General features: G+C 47.8%; 1 protein-coding gene across 6 annotated transcripts in view; it reads left to right on the forward strand.

Annotated features, from left to right (window-relative positions):
• Positions 1–25,746, forward strand: part of MCF2L (MCF.2 cell line derived transforming sequence like) — a 169,144-nt gene that overhangs the window by 731 nt on the left and 142,667 nt on the right. For 3 of the 6 annotated variants that reach the window (XM_045821648.1, XM_045821653.1, XM_045821652.1), the window contains exons 1-2: positions 2,570–2,714; positions 6,444–6,610. In XM_045821648.1, the coding sequence (XP_045677604.1) occupies positions 2,680–2,714; positions 6,444–6,610 (202 nt within the window). In that variant the 5' untranslated portion in view covers positions 2,570–2,679. Of the gene's footprint in view, positions 1–2,569; positions 2,715–6,443; positions 6,611–7,817; positions 8,470–25,746 lie in introns of those variants that run through there. The other 3 variants (XM_045821661.1, XM_045821662.1, XM_045821649.1) reach the window with 3 other exon arrangements.

Here is a 25,746-nt window from a genome sequence, read left to right on the forward strand (position 1 = left end):
AGCACTAAACACTTAAATAGGAGCCTTAATGGAGGAGGGTGGGGGTGGAGAGCAACCGGAGGAGACTTTTTTCCTAGAGCAACTGCAGTCTTAACTTGACTGGAAACGTCCCCATCCGGGGACAGGTGGCCCGATGTTGTCCCTAACAGAATGCCTGTGACTGCCTGTGAACCCTGGCCAGGGAAGGGGTTAAGGTGACCGTAAGCTCCCAGGCAGGATGTGCAGGGGATGGCCGTGGGAGGCCCCAGGATGTGTGGCCACCTAGTGTCAGGGCTGAGCCACCAAAATAGAAGTTCATCCCCAGGGGCTGCTGGTGGTGGAGGGTCTGCACCCGGTACAGGCAGGAGACCCCACTTAGCTGGTAAGTGTTGGGGGTGAGGGCCCACTGAGGAGCCCTCACACTGGACGGTCTTCTAACGTGCAAGTCTGATGGACTGGCTGGCCAAAAGCTGGTTTTGCGACGTGAGTTCTCAGACCAAAATTTTCCTGTGTTCTGCCCCAGCCTCCTTAGATCAGCTGCCACAGGGAGGGACCAACCTTCTCACACCCATGGGGGACAGGGCACAGTCCTGCCCTGCAGTCCTGGGTGTGTAGAGAGGAGGAGGAGTTGGTAAAATGGGACCAATAGGAAGAGAGGGCTTTCAGCTTTATTTTAGGATCCCCTTAACTGTTCACTCCCCTCCTTGGGCAGCACCCTCCCAAGTCCTGACCTCAAGACTGGGCAGGAGCCTGGGCACCTGCAGCTAACACTCCCGGACGCAGTTATTGTCAAGAGCACCAATGCGTTTGTGAGCCTCAGTTTTGCTTTATGTGAAACGGGCGTGACCCCTTCCCTGGCTGCCTCACAGAATAGTGAAAAAAAAAGTGACTTGTATGAAAGGCTGTAAAGTGTTGTACAAAGGGGTGTGCTGCTAAGGGGAGGGGGGTGGTTAGGGGCCTGAAAGCTTAGTTACAATCCTCTTTGTGTTACACATGCCCCATTTCAAAGAGTGGTAGAGGGGGAGTTTTCCTACCAGAGGCCTGCAAGGACAGTGAGGAGGGAGGCCGTAACTGAACTTACAGAGGTGACTGGCTCTGCCGAGGGGCGCTTCTCTGCGGGAAATCCGGTCTTTGATTGATTTAGAGACTCCACTCCTGGGCTTTATTGTGTTCATGTTGTAACCGGGTGGTCCACAATCAACTTTCTAGTTATGTTCCCTTTCTGAGATTGAAGACTTGAAATAAAATCTGGACATTTATCTTGGTGACCTGCAGTGAGATGACAATCACTTCAAAAGGAGAGACCTCTGCCCCTAGGTTATTTCATTAACTTTTGTGACATGGTGGGGCTGGGGGAGCCTGAAACTGAAATAGAGGATACTGTAGTGTCCTCCAAACTGCTTCTGATTTGCAGTAGCTGGCCCCCAATTTAGTTGGTGTGGTGTGATTGTAAGAGAAGTAGCAGTTAGAAGTGTAATAGCAGCAATCACAGAAATGTCATGTTCTGTGTAAAGCTTAGCTTTTTCCTCTTAAATTCACTCCATTTCACCCTTTATGCCAGCTCACAGAGCTGGAAGACTCCGGGCTGAGCACGCAGGACCCGCAGTTTCTTTTTCATAGTGATCTTCCAGGGAGAGAGGCCCCCAGCTCCGTGCAGTCTCACAGCTCCTCCTTAGAATGCAGGCTCCTGGGTCTGCCAAGGCCCCAAGCCTGGCCGGGCTGGCCCGGAGAGCACACCGGAAGCAAGCCTGATGATGCTCAGTGACTCTTCTCCCTTGATGAGCGCAGTAGAGGAGGGGGGTGGAGTGTCTTTACCAAAATCCCTGCAGAAAGAACTGCCCTGGGCTGAGCGCCTGGATTACAGAGAAGGCTGCAAGGAGCTGGGTGGAGTCCGGCTTCTCAATTGTCCTGGGGTGGCTTGAAGAGGCCCAGGATGGCACCGCTTGAGGACTGCCCAGGTGCTTATAGTGTCCTTGCAGGCTTTGTGCTGGCACGGCCTGGCTGCAGCACCTTCCCCTTCGGGACAGGCACAGAACTGGGCTTCCTGGAGTAAAACTTTCAGAACTTCCAGCCCACGATAGGATTCCAGACACTGCATGGTTATCAAGAAACTCTTGGACAGCTGGGGGGCTGGACCTTTTGACTTTGTGGCTGGAGGTGTATCCTGAATGTGATCCATCAAGCATCATGGCAGCCCTAGTCAGCTCCTAATCCACAGGAAATCCAGGCCCCTCCCAGAACCCCCCCCCCCCCAGTATCTCTTTGGAGCCCAGAGGACCAGTCCCTACCAGCTGGAGGTAGCCCCGGAGTGACCAAGTGCCCATCCGAGGAGCCTGCACCAGGCAGGTGACCTTTGAGACTTGTCAGGTGACATGTTTGTTGGCCGTAACTCACAGTTGGGGGCCATTCAGCCTAATCTCTTGAGAAAGTGAAGAATATTATTCAAATTACTGAACTGGAACAAAGACAAAACTCTGAACAAATTTAATAAGACAGTAGTGATGTGATTGCCCATGAGTGTACCAGCTGGCAAACATTTAAGATCTCAGTGTCTCCCTCCTCCCTTGTCTATTTGTTATTCAGAATTATGGAGCAAGAATGCAGAGCAGGACCCGCTCCTGCTGGGAAAGGCCCTGCTCTTGTCCACACAAAGTGGGTGTGAGGGGCAGCATCTTCGTGAGCGGGTGAAGACGGAGATGGATGGAGCAGGGGAGCAGTGAGGAGGAGGAGTGGAGGTAGGGGGATAAATAGGTGGGGAAAGCAGCTTCCCCCTTCCCTTCAGCTCTCCCTTCCCTAGGGCCGCCTTCCTTTTTTCTGAATGGGAAGATGACACATTGAACATGGGCAATTCTTAACTGATAATGCAGTTGTTATGAGCGATGACAATGCAGCCAGTTTGGGATATTTCTCCCTTTTTTAAAGATTTTATTTATTTATTTGTAGAGAGAGGGGAAAGGAGGGAGAAAGAGAAGGCAAGAAACATCATTGTGTGGTTGCCTCTCACACGCCCCCTGCTGGGGACCTGGCCCAAAACCCAGGCTTGTGCCCTGATTGGGAATCTAATCAGTGACCCTTTGGTTCAGAGGCCAGCACTCAGTCCACTGAGCCATACCAGCCAGGGCTATATTTTCCTTTTATAAATGCATTTTTCTAGGGTTGCTGCTTCAATGGAGAAGCAGCTAGAGCCAGCAGAGTCAGATTTTCACACTAACACCTTTCCTCTCCTGTTAGTGAGAGGCTGCGCAGTGCTGGAACTGCCCCTGCACTTCTTTCCACCAGACTCTCCCAAGGGCCCTGTGACTGTGCCCTGAGCAGGGGTGCCCCGAGCCAGATGTCGGAGTGTGTGTTTGCGTGGAACTCTGGTCCACGTACAGACCGGCTCTCCCAGGACTCTGAGCTCCTGAACAGTGGGGGCTGCCCTGATGACTGTTCCCTCAGCACCCAGGCGGACAACGCAGGTGGGCTGGAATCTTGGCCGAGCAGATAGGGGAGCAGACGAAGCTAGCTGACTTGGTCTCACACTGGGCTTGGCCAAGTCCCAGCCGTCCAGTGACCGAGTTGTCATCTGTGTGCTCTGTGCGAGATGCCTAGAGCTCTGACAGACAAAGACCAGCCGTGGGCCCACTGTCGTTTCACCTCGGTTCCGGGTGCTTAGCGGGACTTTTCCAGTGGGAGACAGGATGCCCAAAGGGCGTTGGCATGGTTTGCTGCTCTGTGGATGCCAGTCTTGAGATTTTCATTCATTTTATTATTATTGTTGTTGTTGTATTGTTGTTACTTTTTAAGGACATTTTTGTTGATTTTAGAGAAACAAGAAGGGTGAGAGGTGGGTGGGAGGGGGAGAGAAAGAGAAAGAGAGAAACACTGATATGAGAAACATCAGCTGGCTGCCTCTCTGATGTGCCCTGACTGGTGATCAAACCCATAGCCTTTTGGTTCAAGAGCTGATGCTCCAGCCAACTGGGCCACCCAGCCACGATTCCAGTCTTGAGATATTTAAAATGAACAGATATTAATGACAACCGGGGTGGGTCTGACATCTGGATCTGTCCTCTGTGCCCCAGGGGTTACTTGGCTGCGGAAACTCCGCTGCCGGAGAAGCCACCCTCTCTCCTGTACCTGTGCCTGCCTGCATGTCTCAGGGTCCTTTAGACCACGATGCCCTTCCCTGTTGGGGATGCCATTGTCCAAAGTAGCTGAAAAGTAAAAATCCCAGTGGGAGGGGTGAGCCTAGGGCAGAAGCCCCACCCTCCCCAGGCCCCTGGCACCAGCTGTCCTCAGCAAAACCCAGGAGTCTCCGGTGCCCGCGGCTGACCTGCCAGGGAGGGAAGGCCGCATCGGACCTTGTCCTCTCCAAGTGGGGGGTGGCCTCCCTGTCGTGTTGGGTGAAGGGCACATTTGTTCTGTTTTTCAGAACAAACTAAATTAAAACCAAACCTCGGATCTTCTCACGTATCTTGAGACTGAGTGAATACTGATAATTTGTAAAATCTTGCCAAGTTGAGGACAGCAACAGCAGGAACCTTTCTGGGGTTGGTGGAAGGGCTCAGATAATGGACAGCTCCCTGGGACCTGGGGGAAGATCTCGGGAAGTGGGGACAGAGGTGCAAGCCTACACTGGGCCTTTTCTTTGTCCCTTCTGGAGGATTACAATCACAGCTAGCCTGCTTGTGTTTGAAATTCTCCCAGTAGAATCTGGCAGGAAAGAGGACAAAACAGGATTTGCTGTTACGTTGTTATCAGGGAAATTTTCCTTTTTTAATGTCAAAACTAAATTTAAGCAATCCGAAGTCTATATGCCTGGGTCTGGCTGTGCTTGACAGTCTGTGCCTTTCCTGGAGCACCAGGCATGGTCTGATTTTCTTGGAAAGTAGAGCAGGAACCGAGGACAAATGACAAATGCTGAGGCGCGTGGTCCTGCCAGAGGAGAGTGGATGTGAGATACAGCTCGTCTTCTCTCATTTTCACTGTGAAGGTTCCTGGCGATGGGCTTGCACACAGGAGTTTAAGGGATAAGGTTATAACAATCAGGAACACATTCCTGGAAAAGTGACCTGAAAGATACATATGAGTAACAAGCAAGTTATTGACCAACAATAGCATTAATAAAAACAAAGGGATGGAGTATCTTGAAGGGTCAGCAATGAAGCCCATCAGAATTGCATATTTTAGCAGGAAGAGGAGGGGGTGGGAGAAATGTGACATCTTGTTAGGGACAGGTGTGGGGCCGGTGACACCCCAAAGTATTTAGGATCTGAACTGTGTGACCCCGCCCCCAACCATCCTGTGGTGACTCCTTTCTCTCCGGAAGATCAATGAGACTCAGTGCAGCGGTGCTCCTCTAGGTGGCATATTGGAACCCCTCCCTAGGGCCGGCCAGCATTGGGGGAGCTTATGAGGGTGCCCAAACATCCGAAAGGTGACCAGACCTGCGAACCTCACTGAGCACAGGCTGGCATCACGTGGCCAGGGAGGGATCAGGGGGGTGGAACGAGTGGCTGGGGCCTGTCTCAGTACAGTGGAGGGAGGTAGGGGCCTCCGAAAGGGGGAGATGTTTCTAGTCTCCCAGTTTCTCCTTGCAGGGGCACTAAGGGCTTCCCTGTGGGTGCCGCTGGAGGCAGGGACTAAAGCAAACCCGAAATGGAGAGAGCAGAGTGGAAGCAGTAAAATGGAAAGGTGGGATCACTGGTGGATCCACAAGTCCAGTGTATGCCAGTCAAATTAGTTACACCTTCATCTGGAAGAAGGGACCCTGCCAGGTATTAAGCCAACAGAGGGAAATAGTAATGAACCATAAATACGCTAAAAGACGAAGTACAAAGAAGTGTATTGGTAATCACCTAATGCAGACGAATCCTTCGTCCAGCAAATGATTTCAAATGGCTTCTGTTTGTAAATACAGTTACTAGTTTTCTCTTTAAACTCAAGATTGCTTCCAAAACACTTGATTTAAGTTTCTTTGCCAAATTTTCACTGGAGGAATAAGATTTTAATGTTTGTTCTGGAACTCTCAGGACATTCTTTACTTAGGGGATTTAAAATGTTCTTAAGTAATCTAAATAAGCCATCAGCGGTGGTGTTGAAAGTTTGCCAGCTCAGTGAAGCAGACTGTGACATTGAGACCAGGACAACCGAGACTTGTATATCCTTGAAATAAGAGACTGAATGTCAAGGGGCAAAATCTAGGTGTTGCTTTCTCATAAGCAGCGGAAGTAAATATTTTTGCTTATGCATCTCTTTATTTCACCTCAATATTGTATAAGAAGTTGACTCAGTTAATTGAACATTGATACAGTAGAAATTCGTTGGAGAAGAATGAATTTAACTTTACACACACAATATCCATTTCAGGAACCAAATGTTGCTGAAGGCTGTATATCTTAGCTTTGCTCAAAGAAATAATTCTGAGGTGTGTTGGCAGTGTGAACTCAGTTTCCTTTTAAAATCTGTTTTTCCCACCACAGACTAATGTTTGACTGTTGGAGACGTATCTTCTGCGAGAAAACCAGAAGCAAGGATTGTTCTTCCCCGAGAGGACCCAATGAGGCCAAAACAGAAGAACGTGATCATCAGATCGATGTATCTGACGTCATCAGGCTTGTCCAAGATCAACTAGAGGAGCCAGGGACAGGTAGAGGCCGGTTTTAAGCTTCGTTTTGATCCTGAAGCTCTTGCTACTAATTGGACTCCAAAGTCTTGTTCTTAGCGGTTCTGGTTGTTGCAGGGACTGACGAGTTTGGGATCTGGGAGGACAGTTTGCAGGCCCTCCTGGTCGTGTGCTGGGGGTGTGCTTGCTGAGCTCAGGCCACTATGACCTGACACATGTAGGCAAGAAGTCTAAAGGTGTTTGCTCTTTGCCTTTCTGGTGGTTATTTAACTGAGCACATTAAAAGGAGGTTGGCTCCGGTGAGAGATCATGAGAAATGTCTGTTTGGGTTTTAAACAAAGCACAGTGCACCTGAAGGGAACTGTTCCCAGCCTTTGCTTCAGTTTTCAAAAACACAAGAGCTTTTGTTTAAATTTGCTCTGCTGTCATATTGAGATGGTGAGGAAGCTTTTACCCGTCTCGGAATCGGTGACCCCTGCCCAAACGACAGAATGAGCAGCACACACCCTGGTGAAGGACCCACATTCCTCAAAGCTCCGTCTGACCTCTGAATCCCAGCCTGGGGATGCTTTTCCCCTTGTCCCTGGCTAATCTGAGAGCCTTCATGCGTTTCTTCACGGAAGGACTCCAGAACTACTGTTTTCATTAGACGAGGCTAGCGCAGCCACAGACTGCCCAGAGGAAGGGGTGAATCTGGCGGCGGTTGTGCTGCCTGGTACCACAGTGCCCACCTGGGGCTGGGCCAGCACCAGGCAGGCCCCCAAAGCCAACAGCCAGAGGCTCATCTGGGCACTCAGGTGAAACTCCTTGCGCTCTAAACCTGGAGCTGTCTCGGCCCTGCCCTGCGCTGACACGCACCAAGACTACCCTGCATGGCTGGGCTTGCTGGGCAGAGAGGTCTTCATTCTGAGCCTGTGCTGTCGCCCCCTGGCCTCCTCCTCAGGGCTGGTCCAGGGTTTCCATCCTGTGATGTGCGTCCGTGGGTGAGCATCATAGTTGTGCCATCTTCGGACGTCTGGCATTTGCATGTCTGCTCCTGAGGGGTGTCTTGTGCGTGCCCCCAGAGCCAGCAGCTCTGAGCCATAGCTCTGCTGGTCGGCCCTTGCACTTGTGAACATGGTTGCTATTTGAACTTGGCTGGCTGGGGGTTGAATTCCAGTATGGAATCCCACCAGCCATGTGTTTGGTTTTGCAGGTTTAGAAACTTGATTTTTGTCACTTTCCTCATTAGGGATGGTTCCCAAGCAAGAGGCTGAAGCCTGTACCTCTAAGCCCATCTCCTCATGATGGGAGCACCTTGTTTTTCCAACACCGAGTTTTATTTACCACCCAGTCACAGTGCCGGTTCTCTGATGTGCACCCTGTGAGGAACAAAGTCGGTGCTGAGATGGCCACCACTTGGGAGAGCGAAGGAAGGAGAGGGTTGCCGGGAAAATGCTGCCTAAAACCTCTGCTCCTGCTTTGTGAAAAGGACTTAGAAAGGAGGCGAGCTTCCAGCTTAAGCAAGAGGATGACTGAAAGGGTGCCAATCCCTACTTCTCATTAGCTTTTATGGCTGGAAGTTTGTCTAGTCTCTCAGTGCTCAGCATGGCTGCACGTGAACCGCCCACAACCACTTGGAACCCAGCAATGGTGTGCTTTCCTGAGCGCCGGTGAACGTGCTGTGTGTCAGGTTTGCGGGCTGCGAGGGAGCTGACCTGTGGCGGAAATGGAGAGCCTCCGTCACCAGCCTGGCTGCCTGAACCATTCCCTAATTCAACTGCGTCTCCCTGGCTGAGCAGTATGAGACCCTGTGTGGTGATGAGAAGCAGGACTCAAGAACAGAGTGCCTGGGTTCAAATTCCAGTTTCTCACTTTGTCACTCTTCAGCCCCAGGAATGAAGGCAAGTTGTGAAACCTCTTCACTGTGTGGGTAACGTGGCGCCATGCCAGCAGGGTTGCTGGTAGGGCCCCGTCAGTGTGAGGTGCTCAGGACAGTGGCGGGCAGAGCTGTGTCTAAGTTCTGAGTAATACCACCATCCCAAGCCTTCTTCTTTCTCCCCTAACCTGCAGGACCCTTTTAGAGCTACACACACACACAGGAGCTTGTGTGCACACACATGCACACACAGTACATTTTAGCAAGGAGGGCTTTAAAGCTCGTCTGGCTGTCCAGAGTTCTTGCTCTCTGGATTCCATATGGTGCTTTTGCATGTAAATGCCAGATATGTGTGAGCTGCCACTGCCATCCTTGCCTTAATGTGGGCGAATGATGGGGCCTGCTCCAGTCTCTCTCTAGCTCCACGGGCACCCACATCCCCCGTCGGACAGGGTAGGTGACCCCATGTCCACGGTAACAGCAGTTCTGTGCTGCGATGCTTTGGCTGGACTTCCTGTTCCTTCACCGTCAATTGGAGACACCTCACCCAACAAGCTACCAGTCCAGCAAGGAAGCAGTGGTCTGGGAACATTCTGTTTATCTTAACACCAGTGTGAGAGATCAAGACAGTGCACATACACTGGTTAGCAGCTTCCGTGTCGCAGCAGAGGTGGAGGGGCAGAACCAGCACCAGTGGCTGTGATGGCCTGTCAGGTGGCCCCGGCGAGCTTTGCTGTTTTTAGAATGCCACTGCCATGTGTGTTTACTCTGTAAAAAGTTTTACAGACTCTAATCAGTGAAGAGTGTCTTTAATGATGCCAAGCATTTTTTTTTTCCCAACAAACCTCTTGAGTACCTTGAACAGGTACTGGGGGGAAACCCCACAAATAAAATGCAGTCCCTGTCCTGGACTTAAAGTAAACAAAGGCCATTCTGAAATATTAGGTTGAATCATGAAGTTGCCATTGTGCCCGTCAAACACCTTTGAATGTCAGTAATTTCATGTGGCTGAACTAAATGCCTTAATGCATTTGTGATGTGCGATTGCTCAGAATTCTGAGAGCAGACGGGGAGGTGTGAGCCTGTCCTGGAGAAGGCTGGGGGTCGGCAAGAGCTGCAGGAGGAGGGAGACTTGAAAACTTTGCAGCAACAGAGGCCACATTATGAGAGATTCTTACAGGGGGTGTTGCACGAGCAGTTAGCTTGGGCTTTGAAAACGTATTTTGGGAAAGGCAAAAATGACCACAGGAAACTGCTGCTCGGAAGGAAATTGGCTCTTTGATTATCTCCAGTGTTTCTGGTGTGGATGGTAATCACAGCTTGATGAAGAGTGAGTGAATTGCAGTGATTGCGGCCTTTTCAGGGGTCGCGTTGTGCAGAGTATGATAGATGTTGTCTTCCAAAGCTCATGTCATTTTCTTGGGAAAGTCATGCCTTGTATGCCACTGAATATTGCAAAGCTGTCCTGGGAAGCGGCTATTCCAAGAGCGCCCCGCACAGGCAAGGAAAGGCGGAACAGTGTGAGAAGAGTACTGAGGGGCTGCGCTTGGTCGCTCTTGTCTTTGTGGGTTTGTGAGTCCCAAATGGGACGTTCTCAAAAGATGAATTCATTGCTTGTGGAAACAGAGCTTTCATTATTGCTATAAATGGTTAACTTCTCCTTTTTAACTTTTCCTGATACCTTGGTCTTTTTCACTTTGACTCTTTATAATATTCAGGAAGCTGGCAGGAGTTCCAATTCTTTAGATTATGTATTCACTGCACATGAATTTACAAATGACTGGGGACTAGCTGGTGTGTCATTGGTTGACGCCAGAAGCACAAATGGTGTTCTTCTCATAGCAGCTCTCCCAGGGCCAGGGCCAGGGCCAGGGCCAGGCAGGTGTGGTGGTCCCCAGAGGGAGGGAACAAGGGCTATGTATGACTCTCCAGGTTGCAGGTCAGAAGGCCCTGGAGTGGATTGGTTCCCCAGCCACCTCTGCAAGGCCTTAGGAGATTCCAGGGAGTCCTCTGGTCTCCCCAGATCTAGACAGACTCTTCTAAATGGTATGATCTTGGTGATTTTCAACACTGATTAACATGGATGTGACATATTACTTAGAACTGGGAATAATGACTCTGAGCTCAGAAAGAAACATTCTTCATGTGAACTAAAGATGCCTGGAAAACAGCTCAGCTACCAGAGCCCCAAATCTCCTCATCCCCCCACCTCTGACAGCCAGCACCACCTCCGTGGCACGTCTGGAAACAGCAGCGGTATAATCAGTGTTTGATCAGAGAGTTAGTGAGTTTTCTGTTTAACTGTGTGCTTTTCTGTTTAACTAGTAAGTGCTGTGTGATTAAGGTCATTAAGGGGCCAAACTCTCCCCCAGAGAAAGTGCGTCTGTCAGTGTACAACCGGTGGAGAGCGTGCTGGTCAACAAGACACCGAACTGTTCCTACGCTCCTCCACCTTCTCCCAGCCATGCTGAGCGAGTCTTCTGGGGAGAGGGTCTTTGCTTTGTCTGAGCCATCCCCACGTCATAGAAATTCTTGCTCCCTCTTGCCTTGCCCACTTCCTAGTCAAAACCCTGCTCATCTGCCCAAGACCAGCAAAAGTATCAGCTGTTTCTGCAGCAGTCCTGTAATCGCTGTTCCCAGTCTCTGCCCTGGGGATGTGCCTGGACTCCGAGGGAGTGCTTGCTGTCTTTACCTCTGGCCACCTGGGTTCCTGCGTCTCTAGAGTCACTAGGCAGTGTGAGGACAGGGAATATGTCTGTCCCCACTCCACCCCCCTACCTCGGGTCTATAGCAGCGGGCTCCCTGGCTGCTGTGCCCAGCACGGGTTGGGGCAGGCTGCAGCATTGTTTCCCTCAGCCCACTTTGGAGGCCTGGGACAGCCCCGTGTCCCATGCAGGCGTTTTCATCTTCCCTGTGCGCGCCATGGAAAGGTTCGGGAGGCACTACCCTAACACACAGGGTGGGCAGCTGGTGGACTGGGCAAACTGAGAGGCAAGCGGTGCTTGGTCGGTTGGCAGTGATTCTGTGACGAAGATGCATTCTGCTGAAGGATCTGAGTGAAGTGGAGAAAAGGAAGAGATTTTACTACCCGAACATTAACACTGTGCATTAGAAATCTCCAGGAAGAAGATTAACCACCAACAAAAAACTAGAAAAAAAATTGCGCACGTGACAAAAGACATGGCCTTTATATATGCAAATCTCTCACACAGCAGAAGCAACAGGATGAAGCTTTATCAGAAAAGCTTGTTGTGAGGCTTGCAGAGATGACGCACCACCATATGGACAAGAGATACTCACAAATGAGAAATGTGGATTTAACCAGGTCTCTTTTTCTCCATTCATATGGACAAACTTAGAACCCACTGCTGGTAAGGATGCCCGTCCCTATAGCTGTACTGGAACACTGGTTGATGGAATGGGTACAAATCTGCGGATGTTTTGTTTTCAACAGGCAATTTCTACTTGTGGGGATTGACTAAACTAAGGAATTAATTTTAGAAATTGTTGCAAAGATTCGTGAACAAAGATGTTTATCATGGCCATTATTTATAATGATGAATATTTGGGGAAAAGCAAAATTACAGGATGAGGGGTTTGGTGAAGTTACTCAGTTGTGGGGATGATCATTCTCCCCTGGCTTATTCTATAAGTGAAAGAGCCAATTATAAAATGATGTAATATGATAGCAATTTTCTAAATACAAAGTATGTATCATTTTGATAAAAGACAAAATATGCACTGAAATGTAAGCATTTATTATCACGTATTTATGATTTGTTTTCCTCTGTTTTTCTGCTTGGGGAACCTTATTATCTCTGTGAGAATACAGGGTTTCGGAGGCAGGTTGTGAGACTGTGCCCTGTAGGCATGAGGACCGGTCTCCAATCCTAGGCTGACCCCTGTTCACAGGGAGCGGGTGGTCTCCCCCTGCCACCCTGCAGGCTGCTCATACAGGTGCCATTTCTGCAGGAACTGTCCCCATCCTCGCTATCTCACTGGGACCACACCTATGCTTACCCCAAAGGCTGGGGCTCACCCAGCAATTCTGAAGGAGAAATGTCTTGGGGGAATTTTCTCAGAACTTTGCTGGTGGCCCATGAGGAAAGGGCTAGGTATGAATAAAACCATGGCAAAGCATAATGGTTTAACTCACCTGGCAAAGCAAAAAGCTGTGGAGAGATTCTCAGAGGTTTACAGCATCTCAATTGCAGAGATCTCCTGAGATTACCTTAATCCTGACCTTTGTGGAATGTGTCTGGCTCCTTTGTTCCAGGAGACAAATGTGATCTTTGTTCATTCAGGTGAGAATGGTTTCACAAAGCCCTTTTGGACCCCTGGGTTTGGAAGATGGGCCACTGGTAACAGTACAGTGCATTATATTGGAATTTCATGTGCTGTGTAGGAATTCTGTTAACATTTATTTTTTAAACAGATCTCCTCTTTTCTGAACTCTGCAGATTATTTCTCAATTGCTCTACATATAGGGCATTGGAGTATATTATTTCCCATTCAGTATTTATACCAAGTCCAAACCTTACTTTTTGTATTTGTACTGAATCCTTCAACGTTCCAGTCTATTCTCCCTGTTCTGTTCTCCCCCTTTCCCCTCACCTTCCTTTTCTCTGTTTTGATTTGTAATAAATAACAAGCATCTTTATGGTTCAAAATCAAAATACTAATGGTCCCTGACTTACAATGGTGTGACTCATGGTATTTTGACTTTGCAATGGTGTGAAAGTGATACACATTCAGTAGAAACTGTGCTTTGAATTCTGAATTTGGACCTTTTCCTGGGCTAGCAATACGTATGACATTCTCCCATGATGCTGCACAGCAGCAGTGAGCCTCGGCTCCTAGGCAACCCACACCCATGGTGGGGGTGGGGGGTGGGCGCTGATGCTGTACCATGTGCTATGTTGCCAGTGATTTGGGATATTGTGTTTTGTGTTCCTGCATCGCATCACATCTCCTGCATTTGGTGAGAAGAAGAGGAAGGCAATTACTCTTGAGATGAAACTCAAGATAATTGCCCAAATGTAGGCTAATTTGCAAGCATGTTTAAGGTAGTCTGGGCGAAGCTATGATGTTTGGCAGGTTCGTGTATTACATGTACTTTCAGCTTAGGATATTTTCAACTTATGAGGGGTTTATGAAGATACGAACCGCTCATCAACTGAGGAGCATCTATATTATGAAAGGTACACCTTAAAAATTCTTGCTCCAGTCCTGCCACTAGAGCCCATTCTTCACCCTGGAGCCAGGTTTCTTCATCAGTGTCCCATGGACTGCCTCCCGGGGTCTTTACACAGATACAGACAGACACTGGTCTATTCTTGGTTCTCTCCTGTTTTATGCAAGAAATGGCATGCTACAAATGCTGTTCTGTACTTTTTTCCCTTCTTAATATACCTTGGAGATAATTCTGTATAAATAAATAAAGAGTGTCTTTTTTCTTTATTTAGTCACACAATAATCCTTTGTGTGGATATACTATAGCTCATCAGTCATTGGTGGATGCTTGGGTGTTCATTTGTTTGTTTTTGCTATTGCATACAATGCTGTAGTTAATGACCTTGTGTGTACGTACATATTTCATTTTGTACATATGCTGGCTTTCAGGTTCTCAGTGGCTGAGTCGGGGCAAATGTTTTTGACAGCTTTGCTTGAAGTTACTGTTATGTTCCATGGTTTCCATATTTCACCCACAGTCAGCCACGAGTGGCCCTCTGTAGAGATTCCCCAGTGGGAGCTGGTTTCTATTTTGTGTTTGTCAATCTGAGAATTGAAAAAAGCTACTTAAACTGTAATTGTCTTACAAGTGAGATTGAGCATCTTCTCATTTGTTTGTTACTTATATTTCTTGTTAGCCCATTTTTAAAATTAGGTTACTAATCTTTTAATGGCTTCTAGAAGCTCCTTATGAATTATGCAGATTAGTCCTTGAAAGTTGAGTTGAAAGTATTTTTCTCAGATTGTTATTTTCTTGACTTTCCTTTTTGCCATTTTAAAGATGTAGTTGAATTCAGTGTTTTGTGGTTTTGGATTTTGAATCAAAGTTTTAAAAGACCTTCTTATTCCAGGGTTATGGGGAAACCACCCACTTTTTCCTAGTATTTCTATTTACACTTAAACCATTGACCCATCTGGGTTTATTTTGTTGTATAGTGTCAAGTATGGATCCAACATTTTTTTTTCTAGTCTGGTGGTCCTATTGCCACTCTTAAAAATCTCTATTCCATAGATTAAAGGCACCACCATGAAAATACATAAAATTTCCATATGCATTTGATTCAATTTCAGGAATTCTGTTCTGTGTCATTGGTTTATTTGCCTTTCATTTTCTGGTACCACAATAATTATTGGGGCATTATGACATGTCTTCATTCTGATCAGGTTCATTTGACTTTATTGCTCATCAATAGTGTTTCCTGGCCACTTTTGCTACCTTTTTATTTTTATATGAACCAAAGTTCTGTTTAATTACATAATTGCACAGACAAATCTGAAAATAATTATTGTTTTATTTCTTCCATTTTTTATACCTCTGATTTATTTTCCTTATCCAACTGCATTGTCCAGTATCTCCAGGATAATGTTAAATAGCAGTGGAGATAGTAGGCATCCTTATCTAGCTAGGTTTTGGTGAACATGCCTCCTACAATTTTCCTCCTCAACATTATATTAGCTTTTGGGCTGAGATGTATACTTCAGTGCATGTGTACATGTGTGTGTGCATGTATCATACTAGATAGAATACCCATCAATTTCCTGTACTGAGTCCTTCAGAAATCAGGAATAAATGTTGAATTCATCAAGTGCTTCTTCAATGTCTGTAGAGATGATCATAACATTTTTATTTAGATATTAATTATGAGGTAATATATTAATGAAATTTCCCATATTTGATCTTTTGCAGTCTTCTCTCTGCATTCCAGTCATGATATCACTTTTTATATCCAGTCATCACATGACTATGTGGATATCACATGATATCCAGTCATGTTGCTGGTTCTATTTAATATCCCTTCCTCCCTTTCTTTTTTTCTTCTTTCCTTCCTTCCTTCCTTCCATTTGATATTTGTATATAATATGTCCTGGAATCTTTCCATGTCCATTCACATAGATTGACCTCATTTTGTATTTCAGATGTGATGTACTTTAATTAGCTATTTACAATTCTCTATTTTATAGACACTTTTAGAATAGTTTCAGATTAACAGAAAAATTATGAAGATGGTGCAGCTCTTGTATACCCTATACCCAGTTTCCCATCATTAACACCTTATATTTTTATGGTGTATTTGTTACAATGAATGAGCCAATGTTGATATATTATTATTTAACAAATCCAATTTTATTGAGATTTTCCTAGTTTTTTTACCTCATGTCAGTTTTCTGTTCCAGCATCCCACACGACATTCAGTCATCATACCTCCATAAACTCCTCTTGGCTCTGACAGCAGCCCCACAGTCTCCTCATTTTCAGTGACTCTGACAGCTTTGAGGGAGACGGGTCAGGTGTTTTGTAGACTGACCCCCTACAGGGACTGGTCTGATGGTTTCTCGTGGCTGTACTGGAGTTTCTAGTTTCGGGGAGGAAGAACACAGAGGTAAAGTGCCCCTCTCGTCACATCCTATCAGGGGTGCGTGCTGTCACCATAACCCATCGCTATGGACAGCCTTGATCACCTGGCTGAGGTTGTGTTTGCTTCGTTTCTCTACTCTGCGGTTACTCCCCGCACCCCTCTCCAATCTGTACTCTTTGGAGCTGCATTGCTATGTGCGGCCCACATATAAGGAGTGGCACTATTTGGTACCATTTCATAAACATTTTTATGTAGGTCCTTATCAGTAGGATTTATCTGTGCTTTTCCTTCTATTCACAGGATGTCTCATTTTGGTATCAATGTTTGGTTCCCTTTGTAAAAAGTGCTTGAAATTTGTCCTTTTTCTGTACCTTAAGTGTCAGATAGTGCTGGAGTGATTCATTCTATGAATGTTGGTAGAACCCCCTTGAAATGATCTGGGTCTGGTGCTTCGGGAGGGAGCAGCTCTTAGGCAACTTTCTTTCTTCCATGGAAATTGGTCTGTTTGACAGGATATAGAGTTCCTGAAAATTCCATTTAACACAGGTTTTGAAATAATTGCATAGTAATTGCGTATAATTTTAAATTTTTTCTTCTTTCAAGATTATTTTTCCTCTTTCTTTTCTGTTTTTCTTTTACTGTATTCTTTATATTGCCATTTATCCCTCCTACACCCTCTTCCACCTCCACCCCCTCACCCCGTGGTTACCACACTGTTGTCCACGTCCATGAATTCTTTCTCTTTTTTTTGCTCCATGCCACCACCTTCTTTTTTTCTCTCTCCTTTTAAATATATTTTATTGATTATGCTATTACAGTTAATCCATTTCCCCCCCTTTATTCCCCTCCACCCTGCACACCATCTCCCACCCGTATTCTCCCCCACCCCCCACCCCATCACTTAGTTCATGTCCATGGGCCGTACATGTAAGTTCTTTGGCTTCTCCACTTCCCATACTATTCTTAACCACCCCCCCCCCCGCCCTGTCTTTTTTATACCTACCATTTATGCTACTTATTCTCTGTACCTTTTCCCCCATTCCCCATCTCCCCGCTGGTAACCCTCCATGTGATCTCCATTTCTGTGATTCTGTTCCTGTTCTAGTTGTTTGCTTAGTTTGTGTTTTTGTTTTTTGGCTCAGTTTTTAATAGTTGTGAGTTTGTCATCATTTTATTGTTCATAGTTTTTGATGTTCTTTTTCTTAGATAAGCCCCTTTAGCATTTCATATAATAAAGGCTTGGTGATGAACTCCTTTAACTTGACCTTATCTGGGAAGCAGTTTGTTTGCCCTTTCATTCTAAATGATAGCTTTGCTGGCTAGTATAATCTTGGATGTAAGTCCTTGCCTTTCATGACTTGGAATACTTCCTTCCAGCCCCTTCTTGCCTGCAAGGTTTCTTTTGAGAAATCAGCTGCTAGTCTTATAGGAACTCCTTTGTAGGTAACTCTCTCCTTTTCTCTTGCTCCTTTTAAGATTCTCTCCTTCTCTTTAATCTTGGGAAACATAATTATGATGTGCCTTGGTGTGTGCTTCCTTGGATCCAACTTCTTTGGGATTCCCTGAGCTTCCTGGACTTCCTGGAAGTCTATTTCCTTTGCCAGATTAGGGAAGTTCTCCTTCATTATTACTTCAAATAAGTTTTCCATTTCTTGCTGTTCTTCTTCTCCTTCTGGCATCCCTATTGTTCAGATGTTGGAATGTTTAAAGTTGTCCTAGAGGTTCTTCAGCCCCTCCTCATTTTTTTGAATTCTTGTTTCTTCATTGTGTTCTGGTGGAATGTTTATTTCTTCTTTTTTCTCCAAACCATTGATTTGAGTCCCGGTTTCCTTCCCTTCACTGTTGGTTCCCTGTACATTTTCCTTTATTTCACTTTTCATAGGCTTCACTTTTTCCTCTATTTTGCAACCATACTCAACCATTTCTGAGAGCATCCTGATTACCAGTGTTTTGTACTCTGCAGATGATAGGTTGGCTATCTCTTCATCACTTAGTTGTATTTTTTCTGGAGCTTTGATCTGTTCTTTCATTTAGGCCATGTTTCTTTTTTGTCTCAGTGTGCCTGTTACATAGTAAGGGGAGGAGCCTTAGGTATTCATCAGGGCGGGGCAACCCAAGTTGATGAGCTGTGGCGCTATCAGTGGGGGAGGGGTCCAAGAGGGAACCATGATGTTGCTCAGCTCTTGGTCAGCTTTCAGTCACGTCCTCTGCTACCCACAAGCAAGTCCGGGCCTTCAAGTGCTGATTCCTGGGTGGGTGGTTTTGTTTACATTCTAGGACCCTGTGGATCTCTCCAACGGACTCTTCTGTGATGCTGGGAGTTTCTCCTGTAACCTCAACCCCCAAATGTGTTTTCAGTTGGTGGTTTCAAGGCTTTATTTCCCCTCACTGGAACCCTGGGTTGTGTGGTCTGTCCTGCTCTCCAGTTGTTCCTCCTGGTTTATCCGCATGCAAATCTGGGACCGCCTGGTCTGTAAGCCCCTGCCTTGCCCCAAGTCCTCTCTGCCTGGATGCCCATCTCCACTCCTCCTACCAGTCTGGATGAATGTTTCTTCTTTAACTCCTTGGTTGTCAGACTTCTATACAGTTCAGTTTTCTGTCAGTTCTGGTTGTTTTTCATTTTTAAATTTGTTGTTGTCCTTCTTTTGGTTGTGTGAGGAGGCACAGTGTGTCTACCTATGCCTCCACCTTGGCTGGAAGTCCATCCCGACATCTTCTTAATGTGAATGTTTTTACTTTCTCTCTCCTTTTCTTAATTAGGTTAGCGAATGGATTTCTTTTATTTTTTTTTGTTTCTGGCAACCAATTTCTAACTTTAGTTCTATTGGTTTTCCAATTCCTAATTAATTTGTTTTTGCTTTGTCTCTATTTCTTGTACTTTATTTCTAATTTAAAAATCTTTTGAGATCCTTCATGATTCATTTGTTTTTCATTCAGTCTTTTGGGAAACAATGGAATGAACCTATTAATCTTACCATTCCCTCCCCACCCCTGTTTTGTTCTCTGTCCCCTTCTTGCCCAGTATTCCATTCATCGTCAGGCCTCACATGCCTGTAACGCTTCAGCTGGAATATCCTCTTGCTTCCTCCCAGCAGTGCAGCAGAACCAGAACCCCGGGGACTCCATCTCTCTGCCTAAGCCCAGGTGTGTGTGTACCTGGGTAAGTAAAGATGGGTGTTTTGTGTGTCAGTCAGGCCTCAGTAAAGCTATACAAAATATTCTACCCTGCAGACTGCTTTGATTTTAAATTCCTGACCATGGGCCTCAATGGGTCCTCAGTGTCTTAGCCAGTGTTGCTGCATTTCCACCGGCTGTCCAGTTCCCAAATGGCAGCTCAGCCCTTTCTCATCTCCTCAGCCCTAATGCTTTCCCCCTCCTTACTCTCTCTGTGGCAGACCCTGATTCTTGCTCTACAGGGAGAGTTGAATCTGCTGGAAGAGTGCCTCCTATCTGTCTCTCCACCTACCGCCCACCCCCTTGTTCCCCAGCACACACTTGCCTTCCTGCCTGCTGCCACGAGGACCTTTCCTCACACTGGCCCTTCCCACCTATGCCCCAGCACCCCCTTTTCCCACACCACGACTCACTCCAGCTGCTCCTCCTTATCTTCCCTGCATCATAGAGTCTTTATTCTCCACTGGATTCATATCAGCTCAAAGATGCCGTTATTTCTCCCATTCTAGAACCTTCTCTCCATCTCTGTCTGCACTCAATCCCTCAGTGATCTCATAGTCTCTTGGCTCTTGGTGCCATCCAGTGACGCCCAATCCTGTATCTTCAGCCCAGACCTCTCCCCGGAACCACGTCCGACTGCCTCCTCAACGCCTCTACCTGTGTGAGTCATAGCTGGCTCCACATCCGCTTCACCCCCGGCCTCCTGTGCCCTAGTCACCGTGAATCCTTCTGGTTCCACAGGCCACAAAGCTTATCGCCTTGACTGTGCTTTCTCTCACACTTACTTTTACACTGCCAGGAAACCCTGTTGCCTGCACCTTCAGAATAAATGCAGGATCCCAACCCTCCTCACCATCGGCCCTGGCCCATTTCCCAGCTGCCACCTTTGTCTCACTGAGATCACCTCAATAGCTTCCTTGCAGGTCACAGGCATCTGTGCTTGTCTGTTCCTACTGCCCTCTCTCAAAAGAGCGAGGAAATGGCTTTTCCTATGATGTTAGGTCAGGCCCTTTCTCTGCTCAAAACCCTCCAAACAGCTCCACTTCACTCAGGGCAAAAGCCAAAGCCAACGTCCTTGTGGTGGTTTGCCAGGACCTGGACAACTCGGCCCCTCTGTCACCTCCTGTGGCCTTCTTCCTGGCCCCCTGGCCTCAGCCTACAGTGGTGGTTCCCTCTCGGACACAGCCCTCTTCTCCCATGAAGAGGAAGCAAATGCTGGGACCTCCAAGACCTGCTACGGGTCCCCTCGTGGTCTTACTGGCCCAGCTTTGCAGCTTCCCTGTCACTGACGCTGATACAGAAATACTTTCCTGTGATTTGCAGTTTGGAGGTTTTGTTTTCACATGTGGTTCATGCACTCCTCTTTGCTCTGGGGCGTCTCCACACCAGGTGTGAAGACCGAGGCTGCCCGCACGCCTCTGGCACTGCGTCAGCGGCGGAGTCGGTGTCTCCGTCTGATGCTGCCATTCCCTCTCGGTGTGCCAGAGACGATCGCAGTCATCCAAGTTCATCTGGGAGAAATGAAACTGTACAATGTAACTTTCAGTCTTTGGGTATTTTCTGAGTTATATATTCTCAAAGGTGAGTATCCAGTGAGAATTTGCAATTTTTATGTGAAAATGGTGTTTTCATATAAAAATGTTAGAAACCACTGTTTTGTTTTGTTTTGAAAACATAGAAAGCATATAAAATATGCAAATTTATATTGTTTTATTATATATGTGTTTGTTTTCCCCATAAGTCTGTATCGGTAGTCTTATTTTAGCTAGTTGAAAATTTGATCTCACTACTGAGCTAGACAACTTTTTTCAGTTACACTGTTGGTAACAGTATTCATGTATTCCTTCATCTTATCAGAGCCATCTGTGACTCTGAAATGCAATTTTTTATTTATTAAATTAAGTAGACCATGAAATGTATTTGAGATGCAATATTACATTTCTCCACGCTTTGAAGGGCCCAGCCACCAGCATGGTTCCTGCATATAATTTCTCCTCCTTCAAACCCCAAGTCTCGGCTGCATTATGCATGGGCAGTCACTTTCTTTCCTTCTCTCCTTAGACACAGAGATGCCCCAAGTGCTAGTTCTGCACCTCTTCCTGGAATGCCATGTTTTCCAGTGTCTGGGGTTACTAAGCTAAGTTTTTCCCACCTGCTCGTGAGCTGTCCCTTAAGCTGTTTGGACTTTTTCTGTTTCCTGAAGCTAGACAAGGGAAGATAACCACAATACCTGGAAAGTTAGGTATTTCAGAGAAAGGGGTCGCATGTAAGCCCCACAGTGCCTCGCTGACCTGTAGAGGGAAGGGCACGTGGATTTGTGCACAGAGAAGCTGGAGGAGGCCACCGAGTCCCTAGAACACAGTTCTGTGGTCGTCTAACGAAAATAAAATGTTTTGTGTGTAGCTGCGGAAGACAACGTTCCCTGGTAAGCAGCTGTGAAAAGTGATGTGTGCATGTTGCTGCCTGCGCACCTGTGGTCAGTTTTCCGACACTTAGGGGCACTCGCGTGTGTGTTGGGCTGAGCTGGATTCCTGAGATGCGACATTGAACAAAGTGACTAGAACTGACACTCTGGTTGAAGAATAGGTCTAGGCCTACTGACAGAGACTCGGGATAGGCTGCGGTTGTGTGTGCGTCACGCAGTTACCCAATGGGGACCTGCCCTGAGGGGGTCTGCCCAGGGCCAGCCCGTAGTGTGTGGGTTCCTGACTTTGTGTGGGAGGGACTTCACAACACGAATGAACTGTGAAGAATACACTTATTAAAGCTGGGGACAGTGAAACGAGGAAGAACTCAGCATAGAGGAACCAGCAGGAGAGCCTGGGCCGGGCTGCCCGAGCTCACTGGGAAGCCAGAGAAAAGGGGGCTTTGGGGATGGGTTCAGGGGATCAGCCTGGGACAAGCTGCCAGCCAGCTGCCCATCTCCTTAGAGTTGAGGGGACGCATGCCTGTGAAGAAAAAATTCGGGGAAGAAGGAAGGAAAAGGAATGGCCTGGGCTCCTCCCCAGAGGGAGAGCACCCACTCTGGGTCCTTTGTCTGGAGGCTTCTCTGTCTCCTGCAGGTGGGAATCTTAGGGGAGCTCTCAAGGGAGGATTCAGTAGAATAGCCATCAGTTCTCCAGGTGTGCCCTTTCAGGGTCGTGGTCCCCACTGATTGGCCAGTGACAGGGCAGGGGGGTGGTCTTCAGTCACTGCAGTTGGTTCTGGCATCCCCACCTGGTTTGGTTGCTTTTCTGGGCCTGGAGCTGAAGCATAACTGAGGCCTGAATGTTCTCTGCAGGGAGGAAAAGCTACCCTGGGGATGAGGTTCTTGTGTTCTCAGTTTTGCCCCCTGCCAGGCACCGGGCAACTTCCACCCTGGTGACCAACTGTACCTGGCTATAAATTGCTCGGCCATTGAGTTCTGCTGCCTCAGTTTCCCTATTCTACCTGCCAAGAATTTTTCCTAGCTTCCCACTGTCCCGTCTCCACATGAGTACAGACAGCTGTTAAGCAGGGCAGTAGCCTCACGTGGGGGTGGGCGCCATGGGCCCGTGCTCCAGTGGGCCTGTGAGGGAAGGCAGCGCAGCAGGTGGAGAGGACAGAGGCCCGTGCAGGCTGCGGGGTGTGGTGTGGTGTGTGGCAGCTCTCTGTTCAGAGAGAGTGCAGCTCCGATCGCTGAAAACCGGCAGAAATGGGGACTGTGTTGCCTTATGGACAGGGAGGTGTTCACTTGGAGGACGTGGGGTGCCGGAAGGGAAGGGCAAAGAGAGGACACACAGGAAGAGCCTGAAGCTGTGCCCCCTGGGGAGGTGCTCTCGAAACAAAGTAAAAAACTGAAATGGCTGAACTGGATGTGAACAAGCCTCTGGATCTAACGATTTATAGGAAATACTGGGGACAGAGGCACACAGGAAACACCCCTGAAGGCATGTAATTGGCGAACCCAGGCTGTGAGAAGATTTACATAACCAACAACCTGGTCCCTTCAATTAAAAAAAAAATTGCAAAGAAAAAAGAATTGGAAAGGGAACCTCTGAATCAAAGGACACCTCCGGGAACAGCAGCCAGCGGCAGCATGTGCACTGGACTGGGCTGCGTGTGGGTCCCAGTGCAAACACACAGCTGGGCTTAGCAACCAGAGCAAAGGCATCGGAGAATGCTGGTTAGACGTTTAGCATGGAAGAACTATCAGCTGTGTGTGGCCGTGGTGTTACTGATTGCGTTGTGCTCGGATTTTATAAAAAGTCACCACCTTTCAGAAATATGTCCTGAGTGATTTTCATGGGAACATGTGGCAACAGCAGGTCTGCCTTAGATGGGTGACGGTGGCGGCCATGGGCAGGGATGTGTGAGGCCAGGCTGGACGCACGCAGTGAGGTCGGTGAGGTCGTCCAGTCCCTGCAGCGTTCTCACTGCGTCTGTGTGTGTGGATGTTTCTATCACGCACAATCTTCCTACAGTGCGTGGTGGGAGAGACCCCCCTTCTCACTGTGTTCGCTGTGCCCTGAGTGCTGCAGCGGCCATGGGTCTCCAGCACCAGGGTTAATTCTGTGTGAATGGGCCTAATTTTGTCCTTGAAGACGGTCACTGAGGTTATTTCCAGCTAGCCATGCCGGAAGTTGATGTGGCTTGAGAAGACGTGACCTGAATGTGAAGGAACTATTTCCTGACCTTTCAAATAAACACGGTGCTTTTTTCCTCCTTACGGAAAATCATGGTGACTATCTGCTCCTGGTATTTTTTTTAATAGAAGGGTTGGCATTTTTAGTTTCTTGCCACTGCTAGCACAGGCAGTGTGGAACCAGTTTGCCAGTTGTGCAGGCCCCTGTAGGGCTCAGAGTCGCAGTGGAACGGTCACAGCTGTGGCACTGGGAAAGGGCTGCAAGTTGAAAGAGTCTCTTAGAAGCGTCGTGGCGCTTACCCATGGTGGGAATGGACAGGTGTGTGTCAGGCTCCCCACTGGAAGGCTTCTGTGTCAAGTGGCTTCTCCAGGTACCTGAAGCCTGAGGGTACTCCCTCCCTCCTGGCTTTCTGTGAAGTGAGGTGGCTGGCTGAGGTTAGCACAGGACCAAGACACACTCACCAGCCGTCGCTGGGATGGCATTCAGAATGCCTGTGGCAGGAGGGACCTCGCCCCACGTCCTCTCGTGCAGCTTCCTGCACGGCACATGCAGGCCCAGGGCTGCAGTCTGTCTCTCCCCTGACCCACGTTTCCCCGTGCAGCCCACGGGGAGAGGGGAGTCTTGCCATGTCCATTTCTCTTGCCTTCAAAGGAGTTCTCTTCGTTAACTTTGCTATCTCCGTAAATGGCAGTTGGGTCTCTGCATGAGCTGGAGTGTTTCTTCTGGAGTCCTGGTAGTCCTGCACACGTGCCCGGTCCCCCTCCTTGCAGTGCCTCAGCAACGCAGCTGCTGGTTCAACAGGGTCTGAACTTGAAATGTGCTGTTGGAGGCAGTCTGCAGCCTGATCTGCTGGAGTCCGGCCACTGGGAGGCCAGGAAATGGAATAAAGCCATTTATCTTTCATTGGGGATGTGAGCCTGCCATTTCCGCCTTCTCTTAAGTGCATCAGCAAAGTCTGGAAAAAACAAAGGGGATTTGATTTGAAACTCACGTCCAGGTTAACTCTTCCAGTTCCCTGATGAAATCTGTGAAGTGGGCAGAGTTTATCTTTGCCTTCAGGCTGACACACGATGATGTCAGAGTCAGAAGTAGACAGAGTCAGCAGCAGACAAGGATCAAGGCCTGCTGTGGTCACCACCCGGGCGTGTGACCGCCTCCGAGCTTCTTTCCCACCGGCAAGGAGAGGTTGCAACCCACCTCACGGTGCGGGTGTGAGGGGGAGAAGGGGCCCGGCCGGGTCACTGCCCCCAGGCCTCTAGTCAGCACCTAAAAACTGGCTGGTTTTCTTCCTTTTATGCGTATGCTTCCTTTTCTCAGGTGACGCCTGCTGTAGGCATTTGTTATTCCCACTGGACATTGGAACTTGTTGGCAGATCAACAGGACCTCATTCATGGGGAATGAATGGAAGTGGCGGAAATACAAATGGTATAGCCGCTTCAGAAGATGGTCTGGCAATTTCTTATGAAGCTAAGCACACTTTTCCCACTTGGTTCAGTAGTAACACTCCTTGGTGTTTACCCAAAGAAACTGAAAATGTGTGTCCACACAGAAACCTGCACTCAGATGTTTATAGCAGGCTTATTCACACTCACCAAAACTTGGAAGCAACCACGATGTCCCTCAGCAGGTGAGTGGATAAACAAACTGTGGTACCTCCAGACAATGGTTTTATTCAGTGCTAAGAACAAATGAGCACAGAGGATTATAGGCAGTGAAACTATTCTGTTTATGTTGTAACAGTAGATACATAACACTGTGTGTTTGTCAAAACCCACAGAACTTGAGAGCACAAAGACTGAAGCTCAATGCACATGAAATTAGGTGGTCAGAGGATGCTGGGAAGGAATTGGAGACACTGAGGCCACTGCGGGAATGAGTGGAGTCTGTAAGGCCAAAGGCAGTGGGAACCCCACACGAGCTCCGAGTTCTAATCG

This window comes from Phyllostomus hastatus, unplaced genomic scaffold (genome assembly GCF_019186645.2).
Source record: "Phyllostomus hastatus isolate PE091 unplaced genomic scaffold, TTU_PhHast_1.1 phas_scaffold_46, whole genome shotgun sequence".
Taxonomy (NCBI): domain Eukaryota; kingdom Metazoa; phylum Chordata; class Mammalia; order Chiroptera; family Phyllostomidae; genus Phyllostomus; species Phyllostomus hastatus.